A 24,625-nucleotide genomic window follows, 5' to 3' on the forward strand; every position below is an offset into this window, starting at 1 on the left:
GAGAGGGTGAGGATTAGAGGTGGACAGACTTGAGTCAAGATTCCGGTTTTTCCACTTACAAGCTTATGGACTTGGGAAGTGAGTTAACTTTTCAAGTCTCTGTCTGGTTAAATGATTCCTCTCATGGAATCGAGAGGACTTTATTTTGGTTCCTAGAGTGGTGGGTTCTCTAAGGGGTCATTTTTCTTCCATTGTCCCTTTTGGACATAGACTTGGGGTTGAGTCTTGGGTTCAGTCATGACACTATAATCACATTACAGTTCTTATGAAAGGCACCTCTTTGCTATTATCTCTAACACAGTGATAATAATTATGGGATTAAATTCATTGGTGCGTGTCAGGTGTGTTGGCATAGAATAGGAACCCTGTCACCGTGAGCCTTTCTCTCCACTTCACTTCACGTTGTGGTTGGTGAGGCTGACTAACCTTAGATGGCAGGTTTATGAGAAGGGCCCAATGCTTTCAACTCTGGCTAACTAGAATCATCTGGAAAGCTTACAAAATGAAAAAAGAAAGAAAGAAAGAAAGAAAGAAAGAAAGAAAGAAAGAAAGAAAGAATTCCCAGGCCTCACCCTCAGACATTCTGATTTAATTGTTCTGTGTGGGAACCAGAGGCTCTAAGTGTTTTTCTCGTTCCCAGATGGTTTTGCTGTGGTAGCTGTGTGGAGAACCACTGCTCTAGCAGACATTGAAACCCTGATCACCATTACCGGACCCTGAGCATTCCTCCTAACTTGCATGGACCAATCACACCTCTTCCACCTCCACTCCAGCCTTTCTGGTTGTTTCTTCTTATTCACTTGTCTAATTTTTATGCATTCCTGCAACTCCACTCCTACTGCTGCCCCTCCCTTGGCACATTGGGGGTAGCACTTCCGGAGCCCATCACAAGCAGTCAGGACAGGGGAGATTAGGCTTGTGGTGCCTCCTGACCCTGCTCTTCACATCCTGGACATGCACAGAAATCACAGTGGGCACCAGCCTGAGGAGGAAGGATAGCCGTCTGGAGAGCTTTGAGACATTTATACAGTACCTACTATGCGGCAGGAACTTTACTAGCATTAGGTCAGTTTATCCTCAGCTTTATAAAGTAGTTCTATTAATGGAATAATTCCCATTTTATAGAAGAAACTGAGGCAAAGTTAAATAATATGCTTCAGATCAAGCATACAGAGGTGAATCTGGCCTTTGGATTCAAGTAGTCTGATTCCAGAATCTGAGTTATTAATCCCCTGGGGGCAGATTTTAAAATGCTGATGCCCGGGTTTACCCACACTAATTGAAGCAGTTCTAGGAGTTGAGATCAAGGCATTGGTTGCTTTTTTTGTTAGGTCTTCAAGGGATTCTATATACAGCCAGGATCAGAAGTAGACATCACTATGCTTTTGAGCCTCCCTCAGTGACATGGATCCTGCAAGTCTGTCGAAGCCTCCTTCTATTACTGTTCTCTTCTTCCCCTCTGTCAGTGATTTTTAAAAATGTTTTTGTGATTGTCAGAAGCCCTTATTGTGACTGGCAATCCTAAGGGGGTGTGGTCAGTTTTGGCCTTAAAGATGTTCATGCCCTAATCTCTAGAAACCCAGAAGATGTTACCTTACATGTATAGGGGTGGCAAAAGTTGACTTCTACCCGTGTTGGTTTTTCAGCTGGGACTCTAACAAAAAGACAGATAACAAGAAGAAAACAGTTTTTTAACCTGTGCAGTGCACATCACTCAGGAGAAACCTTAACGAAAAGTAACTCAAAGCAGCATCTTAGAATTCTGGCTTATGTACATCTTTAACAAAGAACAAGAAATTTGTAGAGAAAGGACAGGACAAAGTAAATCAGTTTTAAGCTTCCAAGGACAGAAAACCATGGGAAGATAAATATACGGGAGGGAACTAATGGAATAAGTTTTGTTTGTGGATTTCTCTGGTGCCATCTCTGGGCTGATAAGCATCTGTCTCCAGTGAAAGGGGAATTTATAACCTGTGTTTAGTCAGTAAAAGGGAGGATATAGAGAGTTTTCCCTGCATTCTTAATTGCCTTCAGCTCGAAATAATTTTTATGTCAAAGAGACATATTTTGGGGTGGCACATTCTGGTTTCCTTCACATGGTAAAAGGTGTTTGGAAGATCTGATTAAATTAAGGATTTGGGGATGAGGAGATGACTATGGATTATTCAGGTTAAGCCCAATGTAATCACAAGGGTCCTTATAACAGTAATGCAGGAGAATCAGAATCAGGACAAGTGGCAACAGGAGAATGGGGTCAGCGTCAGTGAGAGAGAATGAGGTCTGAGTGAGACTCATTTCAGACTTTTGACCTCCAGAATCGTAAGATGTTGCAGTAATTTGTTAAAGCAACAACAGGAAACTAAAACAAGGTTATTATGGTGTTGCAGAAAGAAAACCGCCAATCTGTACCCCAGAGATTTGGGTTGCTTTTCTGCCTTGTACCACTTATTGGCTACAAACATTCAGGCAAGCTGCCAAATGTCTAAATGCCTCTTTTGCAAAATGGAACCAGTAAAAATGTATATATTTGAGGGCAGGACTGGGCCAATGGTGTCATAAACTTTACATGTGTTCCCTACTGTAGCCTTCATCTTTGAGCTTAGCTCAGCCCAGCCTAGCTCAGAACTTCAGAAGTGGAACCACTGTCCCCACTGCCCCAAACTGAGCCTGAGCGCTCTTATTGCTTTGCGTTATTTTCTCAAGAGCTGAAATTACCCTGTTTCTTTCTTTACTTGTCAGAGGCACTTGCCAAAATCAGGAGTCATTATTTCCTATGTTGCACCTATCTTTTTTGGGGGGCCTATTTTTAAAAAAATAGTAATTAAAATAAACAATGAGACATACATTTCCTGACACCAACAGACAAAGACACAGAAGAGTTATTCTGCCATTTCCTCCCCTACATCAACAAAATTGCACAATGTTTAGGTGTCACTATACTGGTTTCAGCCTCTGCTTGTTTTATTCACTTATTTTTCCAATAGCTGGTTTTGAACATGACTTGTCCTCCCTCACCACCACTTCCATTATTTGAGGGTGGCATTATGCCCACATTATCCATCTTTTTCAAGATGGGAAGGTGTGCTATATGGATCATAATTTGATTGCACCTGGTCCAAATATATAGTTGGCAGTGATGATATCCAATGCTAAGTCCTTGACCTCGTGTATGTCATATTTAATGTCAGGCCCTTCTTTTTCCTTAGTAGTAATATAGAAAACTTGGAAGATTTTTGCCTAAAAGGTCATGAGAATCTTGCAAACTGTATTTTTCCAAATGATGGTTGTTTTGTTTTATTAGTTGCAATAATGTGTACTTTATCTTTCTGAAAAAGGCACCCATAATCTTGGTTGGACTTATTTTGAGACAATATGTAACAGTTAAACTTGTTACATTTCTCTTTTTTTTGCAATAGAAAAGAAAAAAAATCATTTTCATGTTAAGGGGATTTGACCTAGGGCCTTCTAAACCAGTACTGCTTAATTGGGGAAGGGAATATAATTTTGCCCCTCAGGGGACTTTTATCAATGCCTGTAGATATTTTTGATGTCACAACGAGGGGAAAAATTCTGCCAGAATCTAGTAGGCAGAGGCCAGACATGTTGCCATCCTACACAGCACAAGATGGCCCCACATAACAAAGAATTATCTGGCCTAGAATGTTAATAGTGCCACTGTTGAGAAATACTGCCTTAGACCAGTGTTTATCAAACTTTAATATGCATGTGAATCACCTGGGAATCTGACTAACATGAGGCCCTCGATGGATAGAGATGGACCTGGAACACTTTGGTTGTTTCATAAATATTAGTTGAAAGCACGGATCGATAGATGGAGAAATGAGGGAATGAATGGACAAGCAGGCAGCCGAGAGCACTAGTTATTATTTCCATACATATCTCTGAACAACCTTAGAGGCACTCATTCCAAAGAAAAATGAATTCTTTTCTACAAGGCCAGCAATTTGCCAAAAGCCTTTCCCAGGGTGCCACAGACTTCCTCAGATTAAAAACAGCTTCTTTTCTCTGATGTTTCACACTGTCCCTTCTGGCACAGGGTAAAGGTTCAGTCGTTAGTTATTTGGGGTGGTTACTAAGGCTGGATGTGTATTGGATACAGTGGGAAAAAGCCAGAGGCCCAAGCCCTTGCCCTGCACCTGAACCTGCCCCAGGGGAAAAAGATCCAGATGGAATCATATTCATGTGTGTGTAGGCAGCAGGGAGAAAGGAAGAAATGAATAACCAGAATAAGTTTTTAGAGGAAAATCTGGTTAGAATGAATTTTGTAGAATAGCCTGGTGGGGAAAGGACATCTACCAGTGGGCAACTTGTGGCAGAGACGTGGAGAATGGCATGAGTGTGTACTGTGTAAGCCTGTGAACTTCAGGAACTCAGAGATCTGTTAACGCTAGTTGGCAAATCATTTCCTTTTTACATATTCGTGGCTTTCTGGGCTCCTATTGATTACCTTCTGTCTGCCACTCCTCCACACACACAAATACAAACAAAGCCAAAATTTGGAACCTGATCCAGAAGTGCCTCTCCTTCCCAAGATGGTTTCCATGCTGTTGACGGCTATTTGCTTAGAATCCAGACACATCACTGCTGGCCTCCTGAGAATTGGTTGTGGTAGGCAGACGGGAGAAAAGGAAGGGAAGAGCAGGATGTAGGAAGGTGGGTAAAGAAGAGGTGAGGCAGCCAAAGCCATGAGAATGTGGCCACAGGGTGTTCTCTGCAGATAGGCCAAGGATTCATCCAGATGACCTTGTCAATAGAGCTCTTAACAATAGCAATTCTTCTGGTAGAAGGTTTGATGCAAAGGAACATGTCAACATTGTTGATTCAGGTGTGGTCATTGCAGTTTGGTTATATACGCTTAATAGTGAGTCTAGGCCACCAGGTGCCTGTGACTCTGCTCTGAACCACAGTGACAGAGCTTTCTTTTGTGGGTAGGGAGTGGATAGCAGAATACTGGGGTGGAAGTCATGTCTTTGTTGAAGCAGTTCATCAAGATGGATGCATGTTCGCCATCCTCCTTGGGATTCCAAGAGATTCAAGTTTGCTATGATGCAGGTTTAGTAGGGAGTGCTATTTCTATTTCACCAGAAATGGTGGTGAGACTTTGAGTAGGATGATGAGTTTTGGTTTCTTGTATTTTGGGTTTTTTTGAGAGAGTGCGTGAGCAGGGGGTGGGGAGGGGCATAAAGAGAGGGAGAGAGAATAACAAGCAGGCTCTGCACTGTCAGCTCAAGGCCCAACACTGGCCTCGATCTCATAAACTGTGAGATTATGACCTGAGTCAAGATCAAAAGTTGGACACTTAACCAACTGAGCATGATGGGTTTTTAAATGCAACATCAAGTACACAATTTATGGAAGAAAATATGTATGTTAGATCACATGAAAATTAAAAATTCCGTTTCTGTGAAAGGCGCTTTTAAGAAAAGGAAAAGACAAGTCATAGACTGAGAGAAAATATTTGCAAACCATACATCTGATGAAGAACTAATATATGAAATATACAAAGAACCCCTAAAGGTCAATAATGAGAAAACAATTAAAAAGTGAATGGAAGATCTGAACAGACACCTCAGAAAAGGAAATATCCAGATGGAAAATTATCATATGAAAAGCTCCTCAACATCATATATCATTAGGGAACTGCAAATTAAAACAACAATGAGATAGCACTACGTACCAATTAGAATGGCCAAAACCTAGAACACTGACAATAACAAATGCTAGAGACAATATGGAAAAATAAGAACTCTCTCGTTTGTTGCTGGTAGAAATACAAAATGGTGTAGCCACTTTAGAAGACGACTTGCCAGTTTCTTACAAAGCTAAAAATAGTCTTACCGTATGATCCAGGATTGTGCTCCCAGGTATTTACTCAAATGAGTTGTGGCTACTCAACTTTCATCAGTTATATTTATTACAAATATCTTCTATCTCTTTTATGTGTCTTTTAACTTTATTTATGGTACCATTGTGATAGAGGCATTATAGAGCCAGGGCTAAGTATCAATGCCAGCTCCATATGTATCCCTTCCATGACCTTGGACATTTTAGTTCATTTCTAACTTTGCCTCAATTTCTTCATCTGTAAAATTTAGGGGTGAATTTTGCTGCATGTAAGTTATACTTCAGTGAAACTAATTGAAAGGAGAAACAGAGACTCCTTCTGCCCTTTCTTCTCTCCTGCAGCCTAGAACATGATTGTGATGGCTGGAGCTTTGGTAACTATCTTAGATTATGAGGATAAGGCCCATATTGAAGAGAAGGAGTAGGGAAACTGAAAGAGACTTTTATACATGATAGGATTTCATTTCCATATCACATAAAACAGTTATGAAAATAGAGTATTCAGGGATGGGATGGTGGATCTACAAAGTTGCCAGCAAAAAATATTTAAATCTATTTTATGTAACAAAAAAAAATCTTAAAACTTGTAGATGTCAAAATAATAGCTAACATTTATTGATTGCTTTCTGTTTACCAACTACCCTTCAAGTAAGTACTTTGCATTTTAACTTATTTAATCTTCACAAGAAACCTCTGAAATACTTTTATCACTTTGATTTTATAGATGGAGAAAGTTATTCAGAGATGTATCAGTTTGTGCATTCACTAGTTGGGCATTTAGGCTGTTTCTGGGTTTTGGTTATTATGAATAAAGCTACTGTGAGCATTCATGTACAAATCTTTGTGTGGACATAATTTTAATTTCTCTGGGATAAATACCTAGGAGTGGAATTGCTGGGTCAAATGATAAGTGCACGTTTAACTTTATAAAAAGTGACAAACTGCTTTTGAATGAGGCTATACAATTTTGCGTTCCCGCTGGCAGTGTATGAGAGATCCAGCTGGTCCACATCCTTCCTTGCCAGTGTCATTGTTATTGTCAGTCTTCTTAAATGTAGCCATTCTGGTGAATGAGGATTGGTATTTGTTATTTTAATTAGCATTTCCCAAATGATTAATGATGTTGGGCATCGTTTCCTGTGCTTCTTTGGCATTCATATATGCTTTTTGAAGAGGTCAAATGTATCAGCCCTCTCCTTCATTACTTTACTTTATGTATTTTGTTAAAAAAAATCCTTTCTTATCCCAAGGCCATAAGGATATTTTCAAATGTTTTCTACTAAAATTTTAACATTTTATTTTCACAATTAGGTCTTTAAACCACCTGGAATTTATTTTTGAATCTGGTGCAAGGTAGGGATCTAGTTTGATTTTTATTGATAACTAGAAGACTCAATTGTCAAAACACTATTAATTTTTTATTGTTGGTAATTTGTGTTGTTATTTTTGCCACTTACTAGCTTCCCATATGTGTAGGGGTTCCAGTTGTATTTTCTATTGTTTTCTACTCCCACGGTAAGAGTGACTTCACTATCCCCTGTAACTTTCTGCCATTTCTTATGTCTAGAGTGCTCTTTCCTTTCAGCCCCACTTTCAAAATCCTACTCATTCTTCAAAGTTCAGCTCAAATGGTTCTTATAGTCTTACAGGATCTTGGCATAGGCCTGTCTCACTCCTGTAAATCAAATGAAAGGACTCATCATACCCCTGGTGTTTTATTCCTAAATCTTGGCTCACCTCTTTGGTATCACAGTCATGTGTGTTTTTTCTGCTTTGTTCTGCCAAACTGTAAACACGTATATGTTGCTGATATAGACAGAATAATGTCCCCACCACATTCTGATTCATGGAACATGTGAATATATTACATGGCAAAAAGGATTTTGCAGAGGGGATAAAGTTAGTGACCTAGAGATGAGGAGATTATTCTGGCAGGCCCAGTCTAATCACCTGGGTTTTTAAAATTGGAGAACATTTGCCAGCTGAGTTGTAGCAGCCATGAAAAATAGATATACTTGCTCACCATAGAGTCTCCTATAACCTGAAAAAGATTGTTAGATGTATGTGAAGTACTCAGTCATTGTTCATTGACTTGAATTGTGAATAGAATGATTTCTTTAGGTTCTTACCACATCACTGATACTTATCTCTAGCATCTAGACCTTTGTCAAATGAAGTCATTGCAGACTACTCAGACCAGCTTTCCTTTTGGTTGGCATCCCTGTGCACTCTGACTCTGACTCCAAGAGTGCTGAATATTCAGGCTATGTGCAAAGTTTCACGTCCTTTACATGTGCTGACAACTCAATGGTAGAAAGTCCCAGAAGGAGAAGCCCTTTCCTTATGGTGTTTAACCTAGTCACAGGTACTCAGTGAGTACTGATCGGGTCATTTTGAAGTCATTTCTAGTCTTTGCCTTTATGTAGGGGAACAGTATGAGATTTGGAATGAGATATATAAGGACCTTGGAATCCTGGCTCTGGCCTTCACTCCTTTATGACTTATAGTAGGTCAGTAAATCTCTTGGAATCTCAGTTTTCTCACACCTATGGTGGAAATAATAATACTTTCTTTGTTGTCTCAAGGATAGAATAAACAGATGTGTGAGAAGATATTAGCACATAGTGGATGTTCTATGAATGCTAGCTTCCTTCCCATCTCAGGTGCACCACTACTAACAAAAATAGTCCAAGCTTTTATTTACTTGGAAGAGTTCATTACAGGCAGGTAATACAACATGACATTTGTTCTTACTTTTTGTTTGTTGGTTTTATTTTTTAATGCATATGTATTTGGATTAGCTCACCCTAGGTCATTTTTTAAAATGTAGAGTTCTGGGGCGCCTGGGTGGCTCAGTCGGTTAAGCGGCCGACTTCAGCTCAGGTCGTGATCTCGTGGTCCATGAGTTCAAGTCCCGCATCAGGCTCTGTGCTGACAGCTCAGAGCCTGGAGCCTGTTTCAGATTCTGTGTCTCCCTCTCTCTGACCCTCCCCCATTCATGCTCTGTCTCTCTCTGTCTCAAAAATAAATAAACGTTAAAAAAAAAAATTTAAAAAAATAATAAAAAAATAAAAAAATAAAATGTAGAGTTCTGTTTGACATTCTGGATTTTTGGTTAAGAATAGCCCATTTGACATGGGTGGGTTTGATATTTCAAGATTGACAGGGGTATGGGTGTAAAAGGCTGGGGTATAAAAGAGATCAAAATAAAATAAAATATCTTAATAATATATGATGACATAAAATAAAATAGAATGACAGCACCCTAGAATGGTTATTGTCTTCTCCTGGAGCCAGATTATCATTCTGGCCTTGGGAGCAGCTGTTGAGCCACCCACCTCTGTTCAATATGAAGCCTGATGTGAGCAAACACATTAGGGCTTATGACACTGATGGCAAACAAATGGCCCCTGGGGTATGGTTATAGGGAAGTCACATTTAAAAATTTTTTAATATTTATTTTTGAGATAGAGAGAGAGAAAGACAGAGCATGAGTGAGGGAGGGGCAGAGAGAGAGGAGACAGAGAATCTGAAGCAGGCTCCAGGCTCTGAGCTGTTAGCACAGAGCCTGATGTGGGACTCAAACTCATGAACTGCAAGATTATGACCTGAGCTGAAGTCGGATGCTTAACCAACAGAGCCACCTAGGCACCCTTGGGAAGTCACATTTAAATAGTGTCTTGGTGTCATTCTGCTTGTCTTCATGTACTCTAAGCCTTTGGTTCTCAAAACTCAAGAATACAAAAAGTTAACTGATGAGTGCTTATTAAAAATGGTCCACTCATGGTCCGCCCCCTGATGGTAGATTCAGTAAATCTGAAGTGGGTCCAAAGAATCTGCATTTAATTAACTACACTAGCTGTTTTTGATACTGGTTGCCATCCAGGTCAGTTTTTCAAGATGGTGGGGTTTCAAGCAGCAGCTCATCATTCATTGGCTATTTATTGAGTGGTAATTAGGTACAAAGCATTATAGAGGATATGGTCCTTGCTCACCATGGGTTTATCATTGAGAGAGTAAATAAGACTTGTATACAGGCAGGATAGCAGGTGCTGGCTCTTTAAAGTCAAACTGCTGCTTGCTTCTTCTTTGTTTCCATTTCACTTTATATAAGCCTCACATTGGCTTAGAATAATTTATACACTTGTCTCTCTACCAGTTTGTGTATTCCTTGAGGACAAGTGCACTGATGACCTATAGCAATTTTGTTCCATCATCTTTCCTTACTGTTTGATTTTGACTCCAACCCTAGCTCATGTGACAATCTTTTGCTTGAGGCACTGCATGTTAAGAAATGGTTTGTCTTCATAGGACTTATTGGACATGCTCTGTTATATTACTGCTACCATACCATTCTCCTTGTCTTCTGTCCATCCCGATGACCTGGAAGAGATAGCAAAGATCACACATGCTCCATTGGCTTTGGTTCTCACAGCAGGGGACACACATCTGAGGCTAGTGGTCATGTGGGTGTGTGGCAAGGTGAGTCTTATTGGGAACTACTCTATGACACAATGTTTGGACAGGAAGTAGGATTTCAAAAGGGTGTGGCCCCAAGATTTACATTTATGAAGGCATTGTGACATATTTTGAAGGTTTATCTGCTGCCTTCATGCTGGAAAACATAAACACATTGGTTTAGTGTCTAAGAAGGAAGAGTAATTAGGTTTAGACCAGTCAGTATCTGCTTTTCCTTCTTGAGGCTGGAACCACTATAAATTCTTGGGGGAAGAGAATTGAGCTGGACTTTACATTGAAGAAAGTGTAAAGGTAAGGATAATTTAACTAAGAAAATTCTTTTGAAATAGTTGAAATTTCATATGGAATGATGGAGAGTTTTAAAGCTACAAATGCTTGTATACACTTTGCTTTAAGTGTTAAAGCAAATGGTAAAGCAAAGTTAAGAAATAGTTTAAATTGGCTTCGTGTATTGGGATTTACAAATGTACCTTTAAATGAATCACTATTTAAGATTTAGGAATACTTTATTTTGCTGATGGCTCAGGATGAAATTTTAGTTTTCCCCATGGTATTCATTTTATATTGAAGTTGGTATTTGGTTGAGATTCCTCTAAGAAAACTGTAGAATCTCATTCTGTGAGCTATTTTGAGTTCTGTGTGCAGGCTTGGTCTGTTTGGTTTATGGGGCTGTAACACAGGAATTAACATTGACAACAGAGTTAGATCTTGGGATTTGTCCAATATTATCTCTAAGTGCTAGAAATTAAAAATATTTCCCTTTAGGGTGGTAAGTGAGTGTGTAAGTTTGGGGCACAGTGAGAAAAAAAGAGGCCAAAAAGCATGTCAGGTGTCATTGCTTGTTATTAGCCCAGAGAATGATGTTTGGTTGTCATTAGGGACAGAGGGTTGCTTTTTGTTCTTTGTTTTTTGTTTTTGTTTTTGTTTTTTTTTTTTTTTTGGATGGAGGAGAAGTATGAATTTTTAGGATGAATTGCAGCTGGGAACCAGTGATTGAATATTGCAGCCCACCATTTTAGGCCTGGGTGAACCACTTTCCCCATGGGATTATAAGTGGCAAGATCAGGCAGGGGGGATATTGAGGAAAGACCTTTTTGTTTCCTATTCTGGTGATTTCCCTGAGGTTTCTGCTGGTTGTCTGGTAAGTATGATTTGCTTTGCCAGTGAGAAAAGCCCTGTGTTTTCTTTTGAAGGGGGACGTGTCTGATATTTGGATTTAAATTGAATCAAACTCTGGACTACTTGGCTTTCACAAGCAGTAAATTGCAACTTCAGGTAATAGTAGAGCAGGAAATAAAAGATAGATTTATGGGTAATCTAGGAGATCACAGTGTTCTAGGAGATCACAGTGAAGTTACATTTGAGGATTTGAGCAGTTTTTTTTCTCTCCACAATGGAAGTGAAGTAAAATGAGTACCATTGTCATTGACAGGAGCAACTTGGTCTGTTAGGTCCCTTAGCCCGGCAAATATAGCAAGCCTACTTTGACTTCTTTTTGTTTGAGGTTTTTTTTTAATGTTTATTTATTTTGAGAGAAAGAGTGTGAGTGGGGGAGGGGGAGAGAGAGAGAGAGAGAGAGAGAGAGAGAGAGAGAGAGAATCCTAAGCAGGCTCTGCATTGTCAGTCCAGATCGTGACATGGAGCTTGATGTGGGTCTTGATCTCATGAACTGCGAGATCATGACCTGAACTGAAATCTAGAATCAGACACTTAACTGAATGAGCTACCCAGCCACCCCTTGTTTGAGTTTTTTTAAACAGAGAACCATTAAACCATCACATTGTTTCGAATTAAAAGGCTAAAGATACAGAAGTTCTATCACTGAGGAAGGAGCAATGCCTCATTTCTTTCCTAACCCTGACTACCTCATATCCCTCTTCAAAAACCTTCTACTCACCATTGCTTCCCTATCACATCCCAGTGCCTGTGCTGAGTGAGATATATTGGTTTACTCAGCTTTGGGGGCAACAGGAACCTATTATAATGATGGCTATGAAGGTAAATCGGGAAGATTATTTGCCCAGAGCCACACATTGAGGAAGGTCCCCAAATATAAAATTTCATGTGGCAATATATTTTGCATGTGTGTTGAAGATATTTATTAGGTAGCTCTAAACATTGAAAAGCAACCATGGTTTCTGTAACCCTGTTTTGGCATTTTCTTTCTTTCTTTCTTTTCTTTCTTTCTTTCTTTAATTTTTTTTTCTTAGTGTTTATTTTCGAGACAGAGAGAGATAGAGCATGAGTGGCGGAGGGGCAGAGAGAGAGGGAGACACAGAATCCGAAGCAGGCTCCAGGCTGTGAGCTGTCAGCACAGAGCCTGACATGGGGCTTGAACTCACGAACTATGAGATCATGACCTGAGCCGAAGATGGATGCTTAACCAACTGAGCCACCCAGGTGCCCCGTCATTTTCTTTCTTTTTAGATTTCTCAGGTTCAGGGCATCAAAAAATGGAAGGTAGCCCAAGCTCCTAACCTCTGAGAGGCCCCAGTTGCCTGCTAGACAGGCTCTCAATAGTGATGGACATAGAAGCTTATAAAGAGGACAGACTTTCCATAACTAATCACACAAAGAATTCATTTAAAATAAGAACTGGGTACCTTGAAAAGGTATAAGGGGACCCTCTCCTGTTTGGGCCATCAGGAGGTATTTCCCCAAGCAGATAAAATCGAAATAGCAAGAGGAGTCAGCCAAATTTGGGGCAGGGGTCAGTTGATGCAAGACAGTAGAAGCAATAGGCCTTAATAACCTATTAGTTTTCAGAGACATAGGTGGACTCTAGGATGGTTTTCATATTTTGAGTTTGGGTAAGTGAGTGAATGGTGGTGGTATTAACAAAATAAGTGACTGAGGGAAAATTATTTTCTGGTAGTGGGTGGATATATAAGGTGATTCGTTCAATTTGTGGGTATGTTGAGTATGAGGGAACTTTGAGAAATCAGAGTAGAGACGTTTTATAAATATATGATCATATATTATAAAAAGGGCTTAGTTAGAACTTCATAGGGTATAAGATACTATCCAAATTTAGTGGGTGAGTAGAAAGAATATATTTTGGTACCTGCTTTCAAGAAGCTTATTCTTTAAATGCACTGAAGGAATTAAATAACCACAAAAGATTCCAGGAACCCTCTAAGACAGCAGCAGGAGAAATGTTATAAGCAGTACACAAATGATTTCCAAGAGAATTATATAGATGCTTTTTGCTTTGCAGCAGTTAGTTTCCAAGTAGAATTTCTCATTTGATTTTACTTTTGTTCTACTTTGGTAGTTTGAGCTAGGTTGAGGATTACATGATCTTGTTTAATGCCCCTGTGGATTATTTGTTTTGGAGTAACTCATTTTAATTTTAGGAGGTAGGTACTGTTATATTTGTCCCATTTTACAGGAGAGGAAACAGAGGTACTGAGAACTTAAATAACTTGCCCAAGTTACGTAGCTAGTAAACAGTAAAGTTGGGATTCAGATATAGTCAGTCTGAATCCAAAGCCCCTTCTCTAGTTTTAAAAATGCTATTCTTTTCACTAAATATATCCCATATCACTTAAGTTATTTAAAAACTTTTAGTGGCTGCAAAAATTGTTTAATCATTCTCCTGATTTTAGACATATGCATGTTTTAAATGGTGCCTGTATCTTTAGGATAACTTCTTGAAATGGGTTTCCTGTACCAAGGAATATAAAACCTCTAAGGCATCTTAAAACATAACAAATTCTTCTCCAGAGAAGTACAAGTAATTTACAGTCTGAATGTATTTTTCAAGCCCACATGAAAGTATTTTTTTCAACCCTACATGACTGTATAAGCCAAGACAAACAGGAGAATTCAGTAATGCTGCTAAAGATGGTGTTTAGGATAATGAATCACAGAATGTCCAAGCAGAAAAGGAACTCCAGGTGTCATCTAGGCCATTTCCTTCTTTTATTAAGAACCAAGGCTCAGAGAGGTTAAGAGACACTCACCAAACCACACCACTAATTAGAGTCAGAGTTAGGACAAGAATGGGCCATTAGCACTATGTGATATACAGTTGACCTTGAACAATGTGGAGGTTTGGGGTGCCAACGCCCTGTACAGTTGAAAATCCCTTGACTCCCCCAAAACTGAACTACTAATAGCCTACTGTTGACCAGAAGCCTTACTGATAACATAAAACAGTCAACTAACACATATTTTATGCCATATATATATATATATATATATATATATATATACACACACACACACACACATACTATATGTATGTGTATATATATATGCATATATATGTATATATATAAATACTATATATTATATTATTACAAAAGTCTAGAGGAAAGAAAGTGTTATTAGGAAAATCATGAGGGAGAGAAAATGCACTTATAGTACTGTACTGTAAAAAATCTGCACATAAATGAACCCAAGCTGTTCAACCCTGTGTGGTTCAAGAGTCAACTATATTGACTTAGAGTCTCTTAGATGGTTTGGCTGATTCAGGGGTGCGCAAAGTACCCATCTGGGGTCTTGACTGGAAATTTAAGAGACTCTTATTGTTTGAGTCAGCTTCACAATTCCCCCTTGAAACTTCACAGTTGTGTCAGAAGGATGTGGAAGTAACCCAAAGTGTCTTCCCTGAACTGAGATGCCCCGTACCCACCCAAGGAGATAAAGCACTCTGTTGGGCCAAGGGAAACATGAAATCTCCTTTTTTCAGTTCTCCTGCATCTGGCCTGCTGTCAGATTCATAAAGATGATTCTGAATTCTCTCTCTGTTATTCTGTTGTTGGTACAATGCATTTGAAAAAAGGGCTACTTACATAATTCAAGACTGATTTTCTATAGCATTGACCAAAAACAGAGGATATTTCTTTTTATTATTTGCTGCATTATGTAACAATCATATAAAAAGAATTTACAATTTTATTTGGCTTAATATCCATCTGGATAGGCTGGGTTAAGCTATTAAATCTCAAAAGTTCAATAACTTAGCACAATTGGGGGTTGTATCTGGCAAAATCTGAAGCAGCCTTGTTGGCCATCCACTATGTTGCAGATAGGCCATACCAGGGTTGCCAAGGCAGGGCAAAGGAGACTTAAAGGCTGTTAACTCACTCAACCTGGAAATGACAAATGCCATAGTCCATTGACCAGAACTATAAGCATGGTTCTTTTTGTTTTTAATTAATTAATTTTATTTTTTTGGTAGATGCTGATTTTTATTTATTTTTTAAATTTTTATTTATTTATTTTTGAATATAATTTATTGTCAAATCGACTTACATACATCACCCAGTGTTCATCCCAACAAGTGCCCTCCTCAATGCTCATCCCAAGGGATAGAAGCATGGTTTTGATTCAACTGGAGGAGAGGCTGGGAAAAGTATGTGGAGGAGCACATGGATATTTGATGAGCACTAATGGTCTCTTTCAAATACTTGGTGCTTGGTACTTGAAATTATACACTTAAAAAAAAATTATAGGCAATTTTATAAAATTTGAAGTTTTAAACATATAGGTCAAACATTCATATTACTTTCCTCTAAATATGCTTAAAGTGTAACTCTGTAGTGTAGCACATGTTTGTTTGTTTGTTTTAAGTTTATTTATTTATTTTGGGGGGAGGGAGAGAAAGAGTCCCAAGCAGGCTCCGTGCTGTAAGCACAGAGCCCAATGTGGGGCTCAAACTCAGGAACTGTGAGATCATGACCCGAGCCGAAATCAAGAGTTGAATGCTTTAACTGACTGAGCCGCCCGGGCGCCCCACATGCTATCATTTTAAGAAATCCTTTTGAGTTTCCTATTAAAAACAGCAAAGCCCTTCCTTAATAGTTGTGGGATTTGGGCAAGTCACTTAACTCTGTAAATCTGTATCCCAGTTGAAAATGGGATAATAATCATCATTCGTGGTATGTTGTAAAAATTAGGGTAGAGATTGCATGCTAAACACTTGACACAGTGCCTAGCACAAAAGGTAAGTGCTCAGGGAGTATGAATTTTTCTTTTTGTTCGCATTGTTGATATTGCAGTGAACCTACTACTGTTGACAGTAATGTTGAATTCTCTGACTCAGTGGTGTATCTATAATAATCTGAAAATCATGTATTTTATGAGAACAAGTGATGTTTTGGTCAAATTTTGGAAACAAAATGTCTTCATCTTCTATATGTTCTCATCTTGGTAGACATGGGGAGTTTCAGAGGTCATGCCCTCCCTGGAACCTTCTTCATTATCATGGGTATTTGGTGGACCATAAAGTGCACTCTGAAGTATGCCTGCAAAAAGCACAAACGGACTTCCTACCTTGGTTCCAAAGCATTATTCCATCGAATAGATATTGTGGAGGGAATTACAATAATTTGCATGGCTTTAACTGGTGAGTGGACCATTTCTGTGTTCTGTTTTTTTCCTTTTGGGTATTTCTACACACAAAGAGATAATTATCAAATCAAGAAATGGCTAAAATGAATTTTTTATTCAAAAATATCCCTGAATGCATATTCTGATTATAATTTGTATCTGATAAAATTTGTTAGAAGGGGGCACTTCATGTTTATACAAAGGCCTATTCCTTAATGAGTTGGTCATAGTAATTAACTTGCCTGCCCACTCAAGGTGAGTTTCCCTTATAGAATTAGTTGGAACCTCTGAAATTATTTTATTTTATTTTATTTTATTTTATGAGAGAGAAAGAGAGAACAAGCAGGGTAAAGGGGCAGAGGGGGAGAGAGAGAGAGAGAGAGAGAGAGAGAGAGGGAGGGAGAGAATCTTAAGCAGGCTCCACACTCAGCACAGAGCCTGATACAGGGCTCGATCCCACAACTCTGGGGTCATGACCTGAGCTGGAATCAAACCAGGTGCCCATGAAATGATTTTATATAATTTATTCTGATGCCTTAAAGAGTAAAATTTATCAGAAAATCAGAAACCATTTTTCAAAATGGCACCAAAATAATCAAGTGACTATGGGAAAGCTTCAATCATAAGTTGTTGCTGTTGGACTGTACAGAGATCAGGCTGAAGAAAACCTTGCTTTATGCACTTTCATCCTTTTTTGTGTGGTTTCTAAATTGAAAAGGGAAGTTAGGCCAGATAAATTCTAAAGCCTTTGCGTTGACTATAAGATTTTGTGAAAATTTTCTGTGTTTTTAGAATTCCACTGCAGCTTCTCCTTTGTGAAAGGCATAATGTTCTCATTTTCCTTTGTATTTCTTCATGCTTTATTCATGGCACTAGGTCTTTGCTATGGCCATCAAATTATAGAACAACCATTTCCAACGGGAAGAATTGCCATGCCAAATTCCATAGGTTAATACACAACATAACATCTTTAAGAAAGTTTAACTGTTTGTGTTACAGACTAGACCATGTGCTATAATCTGTCTGTGTTTTCTCAGTTATCCTTAATTGGGGAAAAGCTGACCTCTAGCATTTTTATTCTGAATCAAGCACAACTCCCCCCTTCATGGCAAGTCCCCAAGATGTAAGATGTATCAGAAGGAAGTAATAGGCCTTTGTAGGACTGAGCTCACAAATCCAAATCCCACATCATTCAGGATTTATCTAGTCATTAGGTGACAATAGGAACTAAGACCATCAGTGGAACTGATCACAGAACTAAGTGGGAACTGAAATGATAGGCTTTGAAGATGTGAGATAAACAGCTGTTTGTCTAAATTGGTTATCTTTGACTACAAATTGATCATCCAAACCAGTATTTGAACCTCTAAAACCAGCCGTAGGCACCAGTGCTTAGCTGTTGGGAAAAAGCCAAGAAAGAAGAATCAGCATCATAAAAGGACACTCAACTTAACTAAGCTATGGGTTTAACCTCTCCTATCTTCCTGCTTTCTCTGTGAAGTTATGGAGAAGGTTGCTAAAACTGTGATATGTTCCTTTGCAGGCATGCTTGGAGAGCAGTTTGTTACTGAAGGGCCCCACTTGGCTTTATATAACTATAAAGAGGGCCAGTGGGTCCAACTCCTGAGCTGGCATCATTCCACCATGTATTTCTTCTTCGGGCTGGTGGGCGTGGCAAACATCTTAAGGTTTATCATCAATTCGTTTCCCATTTCCTTAATCAAATTGCTGTTGTCGAATGCCTTATTTGTTGAGGGTAAGTATAAGTGAGTACTTTACTGTACCTTTCATTATCATTGGACACTTGTCTAGCCCTGTACAATAATATTCCTTTAGTGTCCTGGTGCCAGCTTGATCAACCAGGCCATCTGGGCCATGGTGAAATAGTCAGATGTCCTATGCAGGATGCCAAGGATTTTTCCTTCCTTACTGACTCATGTAGCACAATAGGACAAGCATGACCATTCAGTGTACTTTATTCACATTTTACATCATTCTTAAAGAACACCTACCATGGTTATTTATCTCTAGATTATCCTGGAGACTATCATTTTTTCCATTTTTAACAAATGAAGCTGAACTTAAGTAAAGCATGAATATCCTGAAGTGAGGGGACCACTCACAGCAACTTGCTAACCTACTAATTAGTGTTTTTCATATTGATATAGTAAAACTCCACCATTACATAATAAGTAGGGTCAAAAAATCAGTCACATGAAAATAAGGGGTCCTATTTTTGAGAAGTTAATGAAAAACATTTTTTGTTCAGTTGATGTCCCTGTTACTGTGTAGGGCAACAGCGAAAACAAGTGTTCAGTGATTTGTTTTCATTTGGTATATTTATAAGAAATAGATTGATTATAGGACTAAAAAAAATCCCCACATTATCGGGAGGCAATCATTTCCTAACTGTCCACCTTCCTTCCCACATCTGAAGATGAGGACTTTTGCTAACTCCTCTTTGAGAACAAAGACTAATTAAAAGATGGGCATCAACAACCAACATCATGATTCTCATTATCTCAGGGTGTTACCATATTTTAATTGAACATCTCTTCCTCCTCATGAAGATAAAGCTGAAATCTGTTCATGGGATTAAAACATATAGGTAGTTACTGCTTCTTGGGAGTTTCCAGAGCATGTTGTCATACCCATCAAAATCCACTGTTATGATTTGTGTATTTATTTGTTTACTCCAATGGACTGAATTCCTTAAGGCAAGGATTTGTCTCATTCATCTGCGAATTCACCCTGACTCTTGCTCCCCTGCCCCCATCGCACTTATTTTTCATCCACCTGCATAGAAGATGCTTTGAAATATAGTTAGTTGAAAATGTCATGATATATTAGACGAGGAAATAAAGGTTAGTAAAGGGAAAAGGAGTGTTAGATTTCCATTCTTAAGAGTTAATTATAACTCCAAAAATGTTAGAGGGTTCCATGATTGTGGGAAACAGAGAGCACTTGTTATTTTGGACAGATTTGTGTGTGTGTGTGTGTGTGTGTGTGTGTGTGTGCGCATGTACATGTGAGTGTGTAAAATTCTGTGTGTGGGGTCACTGAGAGAGAGAGAGACAGAGAGAGAGAGAGAGAAAGAGAAATGGTGGTGTCCCTTGGTTTCATTGAAAAAGGCAAACTGTTTTTTCCCTCTCTATCAGCTTTTATCTTGTACAACCACACTCATGGCCGGGAAGTGCTGGACATCTTTGTGCACCAGCTGCTGGTCTTGGCTGTCTTTGTGGCAGCCCTGATAGGCTTCTTGGAGTTCTTTGTAAGGAACAATGTCATTGTGGAGCTTCTTCAGATGACCTTTATCCTGCTTCAGGGAAGCTGGTTCTGGCAGGTGAGTTGGGGCCTCCAGTTAATGTGCCTGGTGTTTCCATCTGTAATCTTTTGGTGGGATATTTTGCTCTATAACCTAGAGACTTCCTTCTGATGTGCTGACTGTAGAGAGAATGTGAGTCTTTGAGAGGTGATATTTCTTTGAGTAGCCCAGTGTGCTGGTGGGAGTGCTGATGGAGCAGAGGGGAAGGAAGTAGGATGTGTTCATCTTCATCACATACCTGAATATCTCTAAGGTAGGAATTCTGAGCCATTGCTTTTTGTTGGCAGCAGTTTCTAATCCTGAAGCTGCTTACAGTGTAATGGGTCATAAGCTTGAGAAATATATGAAAGGCAGGAAAGAGAGGAAACTATTACTTACTGAGAAACAACCATGAACCAGCCACTCTAGAGGACTTTTTACATACATATTATTTCATTTTGTCCTCAAAATGACCTGGAAGTTAGGTATTATCATCCTCAATTTACTGATATGACTCAGTGAGACCAAGTTACTATCCCAGGTTTACACAATAATGGAACAAAGATCTAAATGTGGGTCCTAGACTCTTTCCATTTTACTTTGTTGACTACCTAACCTTGGTGTGTTGTCAAAAACATGTATTCCAATCAGTGAGTGTATATTTTACAGAGACTGATACATCGTACTCTAATATGCATATGTAGATGTAAAGAAAGTCTGGGATGAAAGGTGAATGTGGTTTAATTGAGGATGACTTCTTAGAGGAGATGTTTAGTTGCCAGAGAGCAGGAACTTGGGATGAGGTTGTTGCAGGGGTTTACATTTCATATGAGGAGTGATAAGAAAGTGGTGACAAGGAGACATCATGGTCAAAACGGGATAGGAAAGCTGTGATATTTAAGCATAGGTAAGCGTGGAACGGTTGTGGGGAACAGAGGCTGGTAAAGAAGGGCTATATGCAAAGGGTATTTTGAAGGAAAAATGACATAGAGGAACAAATATCCTGTAATGTGATGAAACTGATGAATTTAACCAGTTCATAAATACAAGTCATTTTGTTAAATTATCATTTGCTGAAAAGCTGAATAAAATGGTATGTAAAACACTATTATGAATTCTATATCTTCTGATTGGAATGTTTTACCATGTGCATGCATTGCCTATGCAAAAATAAAGATAAATTTTAAAATTTTCAAAAAAGCTAATTTGTGGTCAGGATGACACAGTGAGTTTATATGTCAGTGTATCTCCTCTACTCCAGACACATAATAATGAAAGATGAAAATTTAAAAATACTATAAAAAAAGAAACTAAAAGAAGAAAAAATAAATAAAAAATGAGAAAATAACCTAGCTGCAATTGAACAACACAGACAGAAACAGGGCAAGCCACCTACCTTGTGGGCCAGACCAGAACAGCACTGTATAGTGGGAGTAGAGCTGAGTGGCAGGACTGTGGGCACCAGTGGAATCAAGAGCAAATAAAAGGGTTCCTCTCAAGGTGAGAGGTGAGGCCAGGCTCTTGTAACTCTAATTGTACTGTTTCTGTCTTCCTGTTTGCTTTTCATCTTATTGATCTATTTCATAGCGGTCTGCTAAAGTTTCATATGATAGTTCTAGATTTGTCAATTTCTCCTTATTTTCAGTTTTTGCTTTAATGTTATAAGGCTGTATTCTGCTTATACTTTTCTAGTTTTTTTTTATTGAATGCTCACTTTGTTTCTGTCTTTCTTGTTTTAAAATAAATATATCTCCAGCTATAGATTTCCTTCTACATACTACTGTAGCCATCTCCCATTGGATTTGATGTGTGGTAGTTTTCACTCTTGGGAAACTTTGAATATTGCATTTTCCATGTGCTTTCCTCTTTAATTTATGAGTTAACTAGGAGTGCGCCTTTAAGTTTCCAAAAATTTTATTTTTATTGTTCATTTTCAATTTAATTGCTTTGTAGTCATAGAATGTGTTGACTCTGAAATGCGTTGTATTGAAACTTCCTTTGGAACAATGTCAGTGGTAGTAAGTGTTCTATGTATTTGAAAGAAAGTATGTTCTATCTTCATTGAGTTCAGGATTCTCTATATATTTATTAAATCAAGTTTGATAAAGAGCTAACTAAGTAAAGAAAGTTGAAAGTAAGAACAAAAGAAGAAACGCAAGGAAAGTAAAAAATAAATAAAAGGAATAATAAAGATAAGAGCAGAATTAATGAAACTGATTAGTGTTCCATTAATCATTAATGACTCATTAACGATTTGAGGGATGAAGCATCGGCTGTCACAACTGAGAATAGACTGACCTAATGTTGTCCCTTTTGGCAGAGAAATAATGTTTTCATATTTTTCCAAAAGCTTTTCTAAGAAAGAGCTGTGAGGTTAACATTTTGGGGTGTAAATCTGTGACTATTTAAAAACCTTTTCCATCTATCAGTATGTCTAGACTAGTTTCTTTTTTTACCTGGTGGCCAGACTAAATAACGCTTAGAGGCTTAAAGAAAAATGAACATTTAATACCAGTGCAAACACACACACTGACAGGAAATGAAGGTTTAGCCATAGTATCTCTCTCTATCCTCAGATGATTCCAAAACAAAAATGTCTAGAGACTTAGGTGAATTTTTATGCTTTTATTTTGATGCTTTGTGTGGTGTTATGAAGGTTTATGGCCCAAATTGTCTTAAGCTAATCATATGACATTGTGATTTGCTTTTCACCATACTTTTTCTCTCTCTACTTCTCCATAGATGGGTAATAACTAGCACATAAATAATAAATAGACACATTGTCACACGTAGACTCTTTGACCTGTAAGAAGATGTGAAATAAATGAGGCAAATGTTCAGATTGGCTGCTTTTTTTTTTTTTTTTTATAACTCATACACAAATGATTGGGTGATAGGCACACCTGGATGGAATGCCCTTCCCAACCTCTAAAAATGATTTCTTTCATGAATGTCATTCTAGTCAGATATGCTTTCTGAAAAACCTATCCATGTCATGCAATTTAAAAAAGAAACAGATACCCTTCAAAGTCCATTCATTCCATGAATCATGGTTTCTCTGAGACTCTTTGTGGGAGAGTATTTCTAAGGCTCACTTTTGCACTATGTCATTTCCAAGTTCCCTCACATCATTGTCAGAGCTGAGGCACAGAGACCATCAGGAATGAGGAAGACATTTCTGCTGTGTTTGCTTCCTATTACTTTGAACAGTTACTTCTATTTCATCACCCAGCTCCACTAATTGCCCCAAGGACTCCTCCCAAGACTTCCCAGATTACTGAGCCCAAAGTAAAACTCAGCTTTGTTTTGCCTTTAAGAAAGACAAAAGTTCATTCAAAGATATCAAAAAGACCCAACTAAAGCAGTAGTGGTCTGAAGTCTGATATAGTGGATCAAACACTTGCTTAAGGCTAATAGTGTTGAAAGAAGTGATTAGAGAATAAGATATAAAACAATAGGAAATTCGAACTCCAACCTATAGGAAATGGGCCTCTGGCTTGTTGTATATTAGAGAAGATAATTATTTACATTTTAAATGTGATATTAATGAAGCTTAAACTACTCAAAAACAGATGGTCAGGAGTGGCATAGAAGATACAGCAAAAAAAAATTCTTTTTAAGACCTATTTTTTTGTTATTGTTGAAATTTTACATTAGGAAGCAAATTAGAATATTAAATGAAAGAGTAATGGCTGATTCTATATTTAAAGGAAAATTTAATGAGTTGTGGCATCTTTTGGCCTTTGTATTTCAGCTTTCCTAATTCACTTGCTTTTAGCCTGAAATGACTTGGGAATGTTTCTATGGCTTTCTCAATAATCACATCGGTTAACTGTACTCATAGGCTTCATGGCAGCTTTCAGTTTCAGGCTATAAGGGTCTCAATGAGATTGGCAGTGAGAGGCGCTCAAAGTCTCTCTTTAAGCATTTGACTGGTAGGATTGGTGATGACCAATGAAGGTGACTTAAAGAGATGTTTTATTTTGAGTGCTCCAAAAAGCAATTGTGAGTATGGCATGGAAGGAGAAGTCTATGAGACTCTAGGTCAGGCAGACCTGGACTTGAAGTCTGGTTCCACCATATTTATCTCATGAGTGTATACTGTATATTCTATGCCTTACCAGAAGGTAAAGTTGAGTTGGGATTTGAAAGATGGATGAAAAACCACTAATGTGTCCAGGCTTCAGGTTTAGGATAAGTAATTCTCCTTTGCTTATTTTGGTCTTAGCTCCTGTATTAGTTTCTTTCTTTTTTTTTTTTTTTTTTAAGTTTATTTTTATTTTGAGAGAGATAGAGAGCAAGCAGGGGAGGAGCAGAGAGAGAAGGAGACAGAATCTCAGGCAGGCTCTGTGCTGTCAGTGCAGACTCGACATGGGGCTTGAATTCACGAACTGTGAGATCATGACCTGAGCCGAGACCAAGAGTCGGACGCTCAACCAACTGAGCCACCCAGGCACTCCAGCTCCTGTATTAGTTTCTTAGGGCTGCAAAAACAAAGTCCCAAAGACTGGATGACTTAAAACAATGGAAAGTTATTCTTTCACTGTTCTGGAGGCCAGAAGTCCAAAAATCAAGGTGTCAGCATATTGGTTTCTTTTTGGGGACCCAAAGGGAGAATCTGTCCTATGCCACTATCCT

The 24,625-nt window shown here is 38.5% G+C and overlaps 1 protein-coding gene and 1 long non-coding RNA gene across 6 annotated transcripts in view; one reads left to right on the top strand and one right to left on the bottom strand.

Moving 5' to 3' along the window:
• The window catches only part of TMEM45A (transmembrane protein 45A), a 73,799-nt gene that overhangs the window by 39,943 nt on the left and 9,231 nt on the right, over window positions 1-24,625 (top strand). For 2 of the 5 annotated variants that reach the window (XM_042956463.1, XM_042956459.1), the window contains exons 1-4: window positions 12,714-12,744; window positions 16,508-16,699; window positions 18,227-18,439; window positions 19,842-20,026. In XM_042956463.1, coding sequence (XP_042812397.1) covers window positions 12,720-12,744; window positions 16,508-16,699; window positions 18,227-18,439; window positions 19,842-20,026 — 615 coding nt within the window. In that variant the 5' untranslated portion in view covers window positions 12,714-12,719. Of the gene's footprint in view, window positions 1-10,478; window positions 10,636-11,537; window positions 11,620-12,713; window positions 12,745-16,507; window positions 16,700-18,226; window positions 18,440-19,841; window positions 20,027-24,625 lie in introns of those variants that run through there. The other 3 variants (XM_042956461.1, XM_042956460.1, XM_042956462.1) reach the window with 3 other exon arrangements.
• On the bottom strand, window positions 580-10,348 carry LOC122230565. Its single transcript, XR_006207552.1, has 4 exons — window positions 10,217-10,348; window positions 7,323-7,540; window positions 1,599-1,654; window positions 580-982 (listed from the first exon to the last, which is right to left on the bottom strand). It is a non-coding gene; the product is annotated as an uncharacterized LOC122230565 (long non-coding RNA).

The sequence above is a fragment of the Panthera tigris genome, chromosome C2 (assembly GCF_018350195.1).
Source record: "Panthera tigris isolate Pti1 chromosome C2, P.tigris_Pti1_mat1.1, whole genome shotgun sequence".
Taxonomy (NCBI): domain Eukaryota; kingdom Metazoa; phylum Chordata; class Mammalia; order Carnivora; family Felidae; genus Panthera; species Panthera tigris.